Source organism: Colletes gigas, unplaced genomic scaffold (assembly GCF_013123115.1).
Source record: "Colletes gigas isolate AHSC1104 unplaced genomic scaffold, ASM1312311v1 Colletes_gigas_Sc00002, whole genome shotgun sequence".
NCBI classification, from domain to species: domain Eukaryota; kingdom Metazoa; phylum Arthropoda; class Insecta; order Hymenoptera; family Colletidae; genus Colletes; species Colletes gigas.
The window spans coordinates 2,435,778-2,450,719 of record NW_025106631.1 but is presented as its reverse complement, the minus strand read 5'-3'; the positions used below and the strand labels follow the sequence as shown (position 1 = coordinate 2,450,719).

The 14,942-nt window shown below is 43.6% G+C and overlaps 1 protein-coding gene across 4 annotated transcripts in view; it reads left to right on the top strand.

Moving 5' to 3' along the window:
* The window catches only part of LOC122403227 (uncharacterized protein CG43867), a 152,954-nt gene that overhangs the window by 115,226 nt on the left and 22,786 nt on the right, over positions 1 to 14,942 (top strand). For all 4 annotated transcript variants that reach the window (XM_043406629.1, XM_043406616.1, XM_043406607.1 and 1 more), the window contains exon 3: positions 13,829 to 13,891. In XM_043406629.1, coding sequence (XP_043262564.1) covers positions 13,829 to 13,891 — 63 coding nt within the window. The remainder of the gene's footprint in view (positions 1 to 13,828; positions 13,892 to 14,942) is intronic.

Sequence of the window (14,942 nt, the reverse complement as noted above, 5' to 3'; positions counted from 1 at the left end):
TTTAGATTGTATTTAGGTTATATTTCTAATATAAACTGGTTCGTTGGTCCGCCATATTGGAACCTTGAGTCGCAACAATCCGTACATAGGTTAGGTGTACTCTATGTAAGTATTCTTATGTAGTTTCGTATTTCTGGAACAAAAATAACACTCGAAACATGAGAAATAACCTTTGAGTTCCCAGAAAGACACGAGACGAGCTACGGAGGTCCAGTTTCGTGGCTCGCCGAACGTAGAAAAGGACAGCGAATAAACTGCTACCAACTGATTAAATCGAAAATGACTTGTAGTTACCCACAACATTGCTGTGAAAATAAAATCGATGCCTATAAATAACATGAATTATATTGTTTCTTATTCCCGTCAAAACGGGATAAGTAAAAAGTATTTAATCTCGCACGAATTAGCGTGCAGGAACGTGGGGGTCGTTCGCTTGCACCTCAAAAGGCGAACCGTTTACCATTCGTTGGTTCGCGGAAGCAGAAGTACACTTGTAAAAGTGAAGCTATCCCGTTCGTTTTAAATAACATATTTTTAACCGGAGCTATTCGAGCGAAGTATTTCAAGTGACTCTCGCGCTTACAGTTCGTCGAACATTTTTCCCCCGTTCTCCCGTTTCGAAAAGGGGACGATACCGTCGAGTATTAACGAGAAACGAGATATAATGGAGTTCTCTCTTTCGTGCCCAGAACTCGTGTTGTACGCGGCACGAATAATCGCCCGGGTCCCCCAGCGCGGGGTGGCTAGCAAAAATGCAAACGCTTTTTCAATATGCAAAACAAATCGATCCGACCGCACGATCAACAATGAATAAAGCAAATATAATATACATATCGCGTGTACGGTGCGGTTTTTCGTTCCGGTCGTCGCGCAAAAATTGACACGATCGTCGCGCAAATTGAACCGAAATCCGGACGGACCGCCGGGCTTTTAATGCCGTGCGTAAAAATTAAATTCGTCCTGTGTGTTGTTTCAACGCGTTTCGCGACCGATCGACGGGAAAATTAACGCTCGCCCGACGAATTTTTTACGACCCATCCCGGAACATACTCGATTTCGAATTCTGCCCGTCAGCGTTCGTTATCATTTATCGAATACATTCCCGTTCTAAGAATTGTAAAATACATTCCGCGCAAGAGTTTTATCGTCTTTGAGGCTTTTGGGTCGAGGAGGTGAAACCTTAACCTATAAAGTTTTAAACCTATTGCACGCGGAGCCATTAGATGTCACTAGCGTTGCGACACAAGCAACGCTCGTACATACGCCGACGTGAACGTACGAATAAATTGACGATCATTTTGTAACAAAGTATTTTTCTGATTTCTCTGCACTTCCCACTATTTTTCTCCGATCAGAATAAAACTTTTTTCAGGTGGTCTTCGCGGTTTTTTGATAAATATAGGCCACTCGATGTTTAGAAATATAACCTAGAAAGTTAACTTCTCCAAGTACTGTTGTAAGGATTCGAAAATGGCGAAGGAGGAAGTTGGAGGCGCGATGACGCGAATTACGGAGCCTATTTCGGTTTGTATCGAGGGGAGAAAAATCGGGAAACGATCGGCGGGGAAACGGGCGACGAAATCACGGGTTTTCAACGGCGTCGCGTCGAGTCCGCCGCGCGTCCCCCCTGCTCCTGGACTCGATTGCCCCGTGGACGAGGCTTTATTATCGCCGCGGTAACGCCGTCATCGTCGTCCTCGCGATTGTTAGTACGATCGTCGTTATTGTTATTGCATCGCGGGCGGCCATACCGAATGCGGCTCGCGGTCGTTTTCCCCGGCCCTCTCGAGTGCCTACGTGCCCAATTCCCATCGCAATTTGTGCAACACGGCCGTCAGCGGACGACCGATGGAATTATTTTCCAAGCGGGGAAAACTTTTTCGGGGCGCGGGTCTTGGAAGTTGCAATACTCGTCGTGGTCGATTCGCGAGACCGTTTTGTATCGTCGTCGCGTTTAGAAATAAATTTACGACCTTCGATGCAATTTCAACCGTTGTCCACGGCGAACCGTTTAACGACGCTCTCCCCTTTAAAGAGATCCGTGGAAGAAATTTTTCGTGCGCCGCGGAACGTTCAATTTTATTAATTCTCCTGCTAAATTTTAAGGTCCCAGCCTTTGAAATTAACAGATTAATACTGATGTTGGAAATATTTCTTTTTGCCTCCTTGGCAAACGTGCGCGCCATCTTTTGTTCGAGTGTAACAGTTGAAGTTCTGTATTATGTATGCAATGATTCTATAACCTAAAAGTGCATGCGTTGTTTTTTATTGTCCAATTATTATCCAAGTATTATCGTGTAATTTTACGAACGATTTAATTACAAATAAGATTTCGAACGTATTTTAATTTTGTTTCAGGATTTCTTTCACGCAATTAAATAGTATTTAGACCTGAGTCGTTCGTACAACCACCATTTTGGATCCACCGTTTTTGTTTCAGATTGTTTGTTATAATTTTAATGTCGATCGACGGATGCCTCGATATTTTGGCCAGCCTTTTCGTGATTTCGACCATCGTGTATAAGTCAAACCCGATTGTTAATCGTAAATCGGTCATTAGACTCGAATAATTGATGCATCCGTGGGTCTGTCGCTAATAGGAACGCGATGAATTATATACCATTGGTTATCCTCTTTGCAACGCGTTGACCGCGGATATAACGTGACCGCTAATGAAATTCGCATCGTCGGAAATTAATTCGCGACCATCGTCGGTCCTTCGCCCAGGAAAACAGAGCTATCGATTTCCGTTGAAACGGACCACCCTGTCCCGTTTGACGCGGTCGCGATTATCGGGAATGGAACCAAAAAAGGGACACGCGTTTATTATGTTCCCCCCACCTCTCCAATAAAATTTTTTTTTTCGGCATTTTATCGAACATTTTTATTTTTAAATTAACACTAAATAACCCACAGTCTCGAACACGAATTTACATTCTTCCGTTTCGATCTAAGATTTTGAGGTTATGAGAGTAATTATTGGTGAAATCTAAGTTGCGCTGGATACGAAAAATTCTTACTGAATAAAAACAGAGATAGAAATACTTGACCAGTTGTTATTAAAGTGTAGAATTGGTCGAACAACGTCTATACGGTTATCTGTGGGAAAAATCTTAATGAGGGATTTTAGAGGCCAAAATAAGACGAAAATCAAGAATACCAATTTGTTGATGGAGGCTTCGTTAAAAAGTTATTAACAATTAAATACAAAAATTTCAAATCATTCTGAAAAAATTATATTTAGTTACAGGGGGCAATTACAAACATTTTTGGTGAATAGACATACCTCGAAATTCTACGCACTTTCGAGAAAAAAATTCGAGAAGGTGGGACATTTTTCGACAAAATTAGAAAATTTTAAATCGTTCTGGAAAAATTATTTTCGATTGCAGGGGTCAATTACAATCATTTTTGGTCATTAGACATACCCTTGAAATCCTACCCAATTGCGAGAAAAAAATTCGAGAAGGTGTGAAATTTTTCGACAAAATTAAAAAATTTCAAATTGTTCTAAAAAAATTATTTTTGGTTGCGGGGTACAATTACAATAATTTTTGGTGAATAGACATACCCCCGAAAACCTACCCACTTTCTAGAAAAAAATTCGGGAAGATGTGAAATTTTTCGACAAAATTAAAAAATTTCAAATTGTCCTAAAAAAATTATTTTTGGTTGCAAGGGTCAATTACAATCATTTTTGGTCATTACACATACCCCTGAAATCCTGCGCACTTTCGAGAAAAAAATTCGAGAAGGTGCCTAAATTTTTTGACGAAAAAAAAAGTTTCAAATCGTTTTGGAAAAATTATTTTCTGTTGCGGGGGTCAATTACAATCAGTTTTGGTCATTACACATACCCCCGAAATCCTGCGCATTTTCAAGAAAAAAATTCGAGAAGGTGCCTAAATTTTTCGGTGAAAAAAAAATTTGTCAAATCGTTCTAAAAAAATTATTTTCGGTTGCAGAAGTCAATTACAATCATTTTTGGTAATTACACATATCCCCAAAATCCTGCGCATTTTCGAGAAAAAAAATTCAGTGCTGGGGTAACTTTAAACGTTAATAACTTTTTAACGAAGCCTCCACCAACAAATTGGTATTCTTGATTTTCGTCTTATTTTGGCCTCTAGAATCGCCCATTTAAATTTTTCCCAGGGTTGACCGAACACCCTGTATATTTTCGACGAACGTCGCTAAAGAAATGGCGCGGTTTGGACCGTATCATAAACCCAGTCTTTTCAATGTCCCGGCGGCAGGGGTGGTTTTTCTCGCACCCCGGGAAATCAGGGGCACGCTGAAAAATCTGACCTTATCTTTCACGCCCTATTTTTACCGTTTCCAACCCCGGAAAAAATTCTCCCGACGCGTCCTGCTTTGAATAAGTAATGCGCGCTGGGGAAGCCTCGATCCTCGGGAATTCGCTCTGTTTTGCATCGATCCTCGGCCACCCCGTTCGTTTTCTATTTGTTTTTTTTTTATCAACCCGACCGTGCCAGAATTAACGTTTCCCCTATTTTTTTTACGCCCGATTCGAGCAATTATCGCTGCTCGCGTAATTAAATTCGCCCGGTACTTCTCAATCTGGGGTCTATCGACCTCTGGGCGGTCCACGAAGGTGTTAACGAGGGTCCTCGAGCTTTCACAAGAATAATAGATACTTATTTAAGCTTATTTCGAAGAAGCCTTAATGCTAGATTTACCGTCACTTTGTCCTATTTTCGCGATTCAAAATTCTCGAAAAAATGTAATTCCGCCGCAGTATGTTGCACGAATATTTAATATTTTTCTAGTCGTTTATTTTAATCTATGCTGGTCATAGTGTTTTTATTTATTTTGCTCGTTTCAATATGGCAAGCAGCATCGTCGAGGACCTGAAACAAACGCCAAGTTGGGGGTTAGTCGGCGTCTGGCGTTCTCCAAAGAGCAATTAATACCGAAGAGGAGTCCCAATGTGGCCGGGGTCGAAACCGAGGCCCGTCTAAGTAGCTTTCATCGCGATAACTTCGACGATAATAACGGCAATAATGACAACAAGGGGCAAGAAGAAATTTCACGGAGCAGGGTCCGAGAAACCAAGCACGGTACAACAGGTAGCATCCGGTCGGGAGATGCGTCTTTTGGGAACTTTAAACGTGCACGGATCGAGGGAAAAGACGCAACTAGAATTCACGAAACAATGTTCATTTTCACTATTCGCTTCTTAGACTGATTTTTGGACTGATACTTTAACAATAATTAACCCTAGAAAGCTAAGCTGTTTTGCAATACCTACTAGAGGAATCGTTGTGAGAACATTGTTGAAGTATAATTAATTTTTATATTTATTACGTTGAGGAAAAATATTTATTAGGGTTAAACTAAAATACAAAATGTCTTCCACAAATAAAACGACCTAAAACGCCAGAAGTTATAATGAAAATACTGTGAAAAATAAAGCAATAATGGAAGAGTATTGCAGTAAAAAAAAGCGCGTAGAAAAGAAAGAATATACATTGTTGGTAAAGCTCCAACAGGGTTGAAAGCTGCGCCAAAACAGTTTACCAACCGCCCCGCTTACTTGAAAACTATGTTTGCACTTCGACGGGCAAACAGCTGCCAAAACTTCGACGTTAAATATTTTGCAAACTATTAACTCCGGGCTCGGAAAACCGTAACGACTGGGCTTCAGAATTTCCAGCAAGATCTCATTAACGAATCAGACTTGCTCTTAGGAGCCCTAAGAGCACCCTTCCAAACACCAGACCCTCCCCCATAGGTATACTCGAGAGACGCAGATCATAAAGTTTTACCATAAAAACAGTCTCCTAAAACTTGCACGCAACGATCGAGAGAATCGAAAAATTCCACGATTATGCATCGATGCAATACATTATTTAGGATCGATCACGTGGAAAGGTTAGCAGGGAAGACTCGAAGAGGATTGAAGCGATTTTCCGTTTGGTTCGCGCGGCGACACGCACGCACGTGCAGAGGAACTTCCGGCGTCGACGGAAAATTGTGGAAGTTGGGATTGGAAGTTGAATTAGATTTAACTTGGAAAGTCCATCAGTCACCGCGCGGCAAAACACCCGAAAGTGACAATTTCCTGCGTTCGGTCACGGCGAAAGGGACCCAATGCTACTTTTCACCCTTGGCCCTTCCTCTGCTCGAGTTTCTTTCAACCACACCGCGAAGGGAGTATGTTACATAAATTACACACGCACGCCAACACAGGAAGTTACCTACAGAAACTAAACAGGGAAAGTTTCGGTCGGAGATAACTTTGAATATCATTCGTTTAGGTACGGAGGCGACAACGATACCATCTTTTCTCTATTACTTATTCTATATGTCGTATTACCACGTCAATCGCGGATTTTTAAACGACCCTTGTTTTATAGAGCCATTTACTTCATTTCTTTAGCGGTTCATTGTAGTCGATTCGAAAGGCATTGGTGTGGTGGCGACACCTGCCCTGTACTCGCGCCACCAGAGGGCTACGGGCGAAACTTTAAACGTTAATAACTTTTTAACGAAGCCTCCATTAACAAATTGGTATTCTTGATTTTCGTCTTATTTTGGTCTCTAGAATCGCCCATTAAAATTTTTCCCACGTATAGCCGAACACCCTGTGTAAAGCAAACAGACTGTGTCCAGTCGAGTGCTTGCGAGAGAGCCCCGCCCGGGCCCTCTGGCGGCCAACACACAAGAAGGTGGCCTTTTACAAAATCAGATGCTGACTACACTCCTCCCTCTATGTATTAATCAGTATTAGACCAATGCAAATGTGTGGAAACAAAAATCGACGGTTTTTTGAACATCGTCCTTCCGGACGAGGCTGGTATGGCCAGGAACGCGCGTCCCAGACACTCCATTACGATCCAGGATTCCGCCGGGCGTGCAACGACGACGTGATAGATCGCGCGAACCGCGAGGAGCGCGGAAAAATAAATCAAGACGCGCTAGTACGGACGGGCTGTTCATCAGTCGGGTGTCGTTTATTAACGCCCGGGGCTCCGTCGATGGGACGCGCGATGCTTCATAAATCTCGCGGGGAAGCCCCCGCGATCACGACGTGTACGCGCGCGCGCGCGCGGGGGGCTGTATTAATTAATAACATTAACGACGAGTAATAACGGTGAACGTCGGGGGCGTTAAAATCTGGGTCAACGGGCGACTGGCAGACGCCGACACCGTCGCCGTCGGGTCGGGCGTAATTTTCTTGCTCTCTGGTTTTACTCCCCCGGGGGGAGGCGAAACCGCCACGACTCTACCCTTTTCCGCTCGAAATAATTAATATACAAGGCACAGGAGAGCGATCCGTAGGCGGTGGGATTTCGGTACGGAGGCCGCCGCGCGGAAAGAGCACTCTCTTCGGGAGGGACCGACGGAACCCATGAAGTGCTAATGTGCTTCCGTAAAGACTTGCCAACCCCGCCCTTCCGACCGGTTCATAAAAAATGAACGTGTTCCACGAGCACCGTTTCCAGGTTGCACGCGAACCCTTCGAGTCCGTTTCAACACTTTCGCCGGCAGACAAATGTTCAGGATTTTTCTACATTTTTAAACGTCGAACCGATATATCAGAGATTTTACCTGTTTGCACAGAAATTATTCGAAATTACGACTCTCTGTTCGTTTGGGTCCGGACAAACTGCTTCTGCGTGTCGCGAATGATCGGTTCTGGACACTTGGTGGATGTCAAGAAACCACGAGAATTAATTTAATTAAACTAAAATGACACATTAACCCTTTTCCAAGTTATAGCAAGTCATATGGCACTCCACGAAAAATATAATTTTTATTTATATAAAAACATTACTGATTCCATATTTTCCTACTAGTAGATCTCACTGAAAACTCATCTTCCAACTGTATCGTTTATACAAGAGCAAAATAGCGATAGGTGGGGGGGTTCGTTGCTTGAATCCGGGGCAAGAACGGTCGCTTTAAAGTGAGAAATTTACAAAAGTCAGTTCAGGCCCGTTTTTCCGACGAAACGCGATCAGCCGGACGCAGGAGCATATCGTGCCCGGTTTTCCACCCCCGTGGGTTCTTTTTCGCTCACACGCGACAAGCCCGGGGGCCTTCGCCATAAATCCAACGGCGCAAAGAGAAACGAAACTCAAGAAGGCACGAGATGCTTTATGTTTCGCATCACGCGACCCACCGATAACATTAACGAACCAATCCCTGCCGTTCCGTGGTTTCTCCGACGGTTTTCCACCCTTCTGAACGTCAAGGGTGAAAGTTATCGTTGGTCCCTACCCTTCCACTATCGCGGTCTCTCGCCCGATCCTCTCTTTTTTACCCTCGTTTCACGAGCCCCGAGCCTCTTCCCACTTTTTTTCACGTAACGCGTCCCGTCGCTCTTCCGTAGCTTTCTTTGGCCCACTTTTCCATTCCGTGGCGATCGACGGTGTTCATTAGACACGCTACCGATTTTTTACGACGCGCCCGCGACGATAAGGACGCTTCTTTATCGGACCAAGCGCAATCATCGCGCCCCACGCCTTTGGCCTGCTCTTTAGGGATGTGTAATCCCATTTGCCACCGAGGATACTACGTGTTTATAGAATCTTTTTCACCCCAGAGAAACCATTTATAATAATAATACGATTATTAGTAATCTTAATCAAAAAACTCGTCACTTGATATTAGTTTTTTTAAATACAGTAATGGTATTAAAATAAATTATTGAATAATAAGAAAAAATTGATTTTAAAATTAAAATTATATCTAATTCTCATCTTACTTCTCAATAATATTTCATTATTTCCGAAAGAAACTCTCTTGCAACTTCCAAATTAAAGTAATATTTGTTGCAAGTTAAATTGAATTATAATAATGGAGGAAGATCAAGGAATCTTCTAAACAAGGATTAGAATCAGAATCAGAATTCTGTATCGTGTTGCTAATGTTTCTCATTTTACCACGATCCTTTGAAGATAATGTTTGCTCGAAAACGTTAAGGAAACGCGAAAGTAGGAAATCAGTTTTTTATTCTTATCTTCGAACAGATCCTTTAATCATCCTCGCGTGCGCCACCGAACCCCAAGGGCTGTCCTTTCGATCGCAGGGACAATACCGTGGAATTTACGACGTCGCGATTAACCTTTTGTTCGACTCTGGTCTTTGTGGTGTCTCTCCTCGGGGATAACAGAAACGAATTCGTTCCCCGACGAATTGTTTGTTCGCCACGACGAACGGTGATTCGTAAATGTCGCGGCTCGGTGGCTGGGAAATACATTTTTCCGATTCTCTCGTTACAAAGATGAAAGGGAATCTTTTTAACGCTAAATTATAAATTTATGCTCTGATTAAAATACGATCGATGTTCGTAAATCTAGCGTTGAACGTACAAAGGCTGTTTTGTCTATGACAAATAAAAAATGGAGGATCGTATTCTAGTAATTTCGTTCCCCAAAGTTTACGTGATTCGGAAAACTTTCCTAATATCCACGCCGTTTTCTTTCCTTTGCTCTTGACTCTAACAAGCCGCGAGTGCGGAAGTTTCGCTGTAGCGTTAAAAAATACAAGAAAAGTTTCCAAATAAAATGGCGCCTAGTAACAAAGTGCAACCCGAAACCTGACGTTGCCATTACGAAATCCCCGAACCTAATCTCGAAAGTCTCGACGCGAATTTCGTCGCGTTATCGCGACGCATCGTTCGACACCCTAAATTAACCAACAGCGCCCCCTTTGATGTTCCACGGGAGCGTCCGTCGTTCGTTCAAACGTACACAAAGACACAGCGCGGCGTCTCTTTGGTTATTCACGGGGGACGAAAGGCTCCTTTCCTCTTTTCTTCGTCCGGCGAGGAGACGCTGTGACGGTCGGCTCCTGGAGTCGAAGGACGGATTTTCATAAGCCTTTATTGCACGGAGCCGACCGTGGTCGTCGCCGAATCGCGGCCAGAAGGAAAGAAAGGAAGCTTAAACACGCTGACGACAGTTTGAGAGATCCTCCTCCCAACGACACTACGACGGGGGAGTAGTCCCGTTTGCGGCTAATGTACCCCGTCCTCGCCCCTCGTCGAGACGTCCTTTATTCTCGAGTCGCGAGACTCGAACGCCCCCAGGAAATCCGCGCCTACCGCGTCTCGAAGAACGTTTCTACGTTTTCCCTCCGACTCTCGACACGGCTGGCTCCTCTCCTCTTTTCATACGTACTTTTTTCCCTCCGTTTCTACGCGCCACCCTCTTCGACACCAGATGCCACTAACTGCAACACAACCCTACCCCGCTGATGAGATCCTTCGTCCCTGGACACCGGCTCATTCTCCTACTTGATTAAATCATTCTGAAAAAATTATTTCTAGCTGCGGGGGTCAATTACAAGCATTTTTGGTCAATAGACATACCCTCGAAATCCTATCCACTTTCGAGAAAGAAATTCGAGTAAGTGCCGAAATTTTTCGTAAAAATTGAAAAGCTTCAAATCATTCTGGAAAAATTATTTTCAGTTGCAGGGATCGATTACAATCATTTTTGGTGAATAGACATACGCCCGAAATCTTACGCATTTTTGAGAAAAAAATTCGAGAAGATGGGAAATTTTTCGACAAAATTAAAACATTTCAAATTGTTCTAGAAAAATTATTTTCGATTGTAGGGGTCAATTGCAATCATTTTTGGTCATTAGACATACCCCTGAAATTCTACCCACTTTCGAGAAAAAAATTCGAGAAGGTGCCGAAATTTTTCGACAAAATTGAAAAGTTTCAAATCATTCTGGAAAAATTATTTTCGATTGTAGGGGTCAATTGCAATCATTTTTGGTGAATAGGCATACCCACGAAATCTTACGCATTTTTGAGAAAAAAATTCGAGAAGATGGGAAATTTTTCGTCAAAATTGAGAAGTTTGAAATCATTCTGAAAAAAATATTTTCAGTTGCAGGGATCGATTACAATCATTTTTGGTCATTAGACATAACCTTGAAATCCTACCCACTTTCGAGAAAAAAATTCGAGTAGTTGCCGAAATTTTTCGCCAAAATTGAAAAGTTTCAAATCATTCTGGAAAAATTATTTTCAGTAGCAGGGATGGATTGCAATCATTTATGGTGAATACACATCCACTCGAAATCCGCTGCATTTCGAGAAAAAAATTCTTTACCGAAAATATATGCGTGGGAGGTCTTGGAAAGAACGTAGAAGAAAACATAGTAATAAAATAATTACCGTGACTGTTTTGGTTGTTAACCCAAGGGTTAAATCGTCTAGATTATTTTGTAAACTCGATCGTCGCTAGCTGTAAAACCATAGCAGATGGAATCCGAGATACCGAGGCTGGGAAAATTTCGCGCAATGGCGACCCGTGTCGCGTGTAGATCTCGTCGTCCCAGAAGGCTCGTCAGCCGGTCGGGAGGATCCCCATTTTCCGCGCGTGTCGGCCATTCACCGGAATAGTGGGTAATTCCGTTCGAGAGACGGGTTCCGATACGCGACACCGCCGTCCGTGATTTAAGTCTCCTCGGAATTAGCAGGGTAGCCCATTAAAGCTGGCCCGGAGAGTCCGGGAGCTGGTAGCCTCCGCGACGTACTCTTTCCATCCTATCCAGCGTTAGAGACGGCTTAAAAGTATTCCGTGGTTGACCCCCGGGACAGTATGAATTGCTCTTAAAGTCGAGCCCTCGACCCGTATATTAACCTCCGTTTTAATTAATCACCCGTTGGCGAGCGGCCGACGGTCGTGTTCGCAGCGCGCGAAACGAGCCTGGAAAACTTTGCGAATTCGCCGCCCCCGTTATTGCCGCGACCCCGGAATTCCGTCGTCCGTCCGTCCTCCCCCCTCTCTAACGAAACCCTCTGAAATTTATTCCGCGCCGAAACTGTTTATGCAATAAGGGCGCGGGCGCCGATCAAATAACGAGAGTATTTATCGCGCCCGGCGCTGGTTAACGAGAGAACGATTCATCGCTCGACGGTAATTGACACTGTGAAAGGCGGGAACTGCTGTCCGTCGTTCCGACCCCGTACGATTCCAATTGCGGATGTAACGCGCCGCTATTTGCGCGCGTTTAATAGCAATTTGCGGAACAGACGCGTGTCCGGACTGACGAGCGCCGCGGATCGGCCATTTCAAGCCGATACTTTCGGCTCTTCCGACATTACTTTACATTTTTGGGCATTCTAAACGACACGAGTGATCGAGGTCGCGGGAATCATTGGAATCATGTATTTATAAGCGAATCGATCGTTCGACGGGTTGACTGTCATGGCGGCTACTGGTGATCGGTCGAAACGTTCACATATTTCACTGTTTTTATTTTTATTGCGTTATACGTGTAAGAATACTATCAAAGTCTTTTTCGCATGAATCCTGAGATAGAAAGCAAATTTAGTAGGTAGTAACTAATTGTAGCGGAGGTTATAAGATTAGACGATAAAACGACGCATATAATTTTTAGGTTATATTGTTGGATGACCAACACGACCAAACACCACTCCGTCACCTCGTAAACATTACTCATCCAAAACATCCTAGTCCAGATTTCTAATCCTTACTCATCCTGAACCTCGTACCCTTCTCTACCAATAACATATAAACGCCTGCAATATCGAAAAACGGACAGAAAGAGTCTAATCTTTAGTCGACGTAATAGTTGTACGAGTTTTCTTTTCTTAGATAAAGCGTTGGAATCCAACAATATTTTAACATTGCACGAATCCTTGCATACATACTACTGAATACTATTCAATTGTTATACTAAAACAAAAGATAGTGTGCACGTTTGCCAACGAGGAAAACTGAAATATTTCCAACACGTGCATGTTTGAAATATTTCCAACAGTAATCTGTGATATTACAGATATGTAGCGATGCATTGGAACGCGTTGAAAAAAAGTCTCTAACCGCCGTCACAACAACTGCTCGCTGCCTGGCTTTGTTCCCACGGTGCCTCGCGCCTATGGTCACCCGAACAGTGGACCCCATTGTTTTTCGATCCGAGGAAGGTCAACCGACTCATCGAGATAATCGGGTGTCGTCTTACATTCTAACGGTTACACGAGACGTTCGTTGACGTAGCAGATGGTCGAATAACGGATTAACGTCCAGACTACGTTTATTCCTCCGCGAACAATTTTCTCGAAAACTTCATTACGTTTGGATTAGAAGGATTCGAAGGAGGCGTAATTCGTCCCTTGGTCCGTAAATGAATTTCTTCCCTTTTCCCGGCTGGAATTCCCGACGTTCCAAAGGGGGGCGAGACGGAGGAAATACAGAGACGCGTCAGTCCGCGACGCGCGCGTATCAATCTTTGGCGGATCAAGCAGGCTTCCAGGAGCCGCTTAAGTCCGTGGTATCCATTAAACTCTCGTCGGCCGAGCACTACGTGTCGGCTATGGACTTAACCGAGTTTGATGAAACTTTTCCTCCTTCGAGGAAAATTACATGACGCGAAAATAGCCCCCCGTCCCCCTCCTTCCGGCGGACTCTACCGAGAATGCTTCTCGATACACGGGTGCCGGCTGACGGCGGATTATGAATATTTCATTTTTGCGAAACACCACGGCTCCGGCTGTTCGCTGGCACCTGACTGCCATTTCGATGGACGTTGACCGTTTATTGTTTGCGAACAATGCAGGTGTCGGGGTAACCTTTATCGCGGCTGTTCGTTTCGCGGGGAAATTTAGTCTGGAACCACACGGCGGGCCGACACGCGAATCTAGGGAATATAACCTGCACCAACTTGCACGAAACCGTTGCAAAGGGATTTTATTTCTTTAAGTCGCGATCGGTGTCGATTGCGAACAGAATTTTTTAAGCTTACAGTCGTTCGAATTATACGTAATAGTTTCAAGGATCGACGGTGCGTAAACGATCGTGTTTTCTGCTTTCAGCTCTCGGAGCTCGAGCAGCGGGTCTTGGAAGCGGAGGGTCGAGCCGACGAGGCGGAGGACAAGGTAAGAATAAATTACGATAGCGAATTTTGCAATCAAACTCCTGCACTAGGTTTCCCAAGAAATATAAGAATATTCTATCTACGATCGAAGCTTATTCTCGAGATTATGGTTGGTGAATAACGGTTAATGGGAGCATAGAATGTGATTTTCTTTTTCTCTTGGAAATATCAATATCGCGTTACCGACCACGGAGACACCATCCGAGGGTACGTTCAGGACGCCGCGAATTATCTCCACCGAGCTGCCCATCGATTTTCTGCTTCGCCGTTTGTTCTTTACCGACGGACACTCGAATTTCCCCAGTCGACACAACCCTTTCTCTACGACGTACCAACTGCAGGCAATTATCCTTTTATCAAAAACGAGGTATACGAGTAGACTTTACACCACAGACAAAGTATACGAGTAGATCTTCACCTTATGGACTTTCGCGGCCCAATCTAACTGCCATACCGACCTGAAAATTCGGAGGTGATTTCAACGTCCTCTTCTCATGGATGGTGGTCAGTTGAGAAACTATTCACTGAATTAGCATTGATGGACAAATGTAGTGTGTTTGCGTAAATACATGTAAATTGACTATGGAAGGGATTAAATTTCTGAATCTGTTGGTAACGTTGCGAATGACACGAAAATGATAATGGAGCTTCTAGACCCCATAAAAATGGACCAAAAAAATATATTGTGTTAAAGATCTACTCGTATACCTCTAGAATCTTTGATGAATCAATGAGAATCAAAACTAACCTATCAAAGAAGCTCTATATTTATAATAGTCTATGCAAGGCGGATCGCAGCCAATTTGCTAATATTATTCAGTCTTTAATTAATAATTGCATTACCCAGCTAAGAGTGATACGATTAGTAATTAAACGGTAAATAAAATTACCCAGGTCTCACCACGTGGAGGTTGCTGCGAATGGAGACCCGCCCTAACCGATTCCCAACCACCCTCCATTAACACGTTGACTGCCACACCAAAACCGTACAATTTTCTACGAGATCGAAACTTCGATTTTAAGTAATTGTAAACTGCATAACTTAAAGTTTG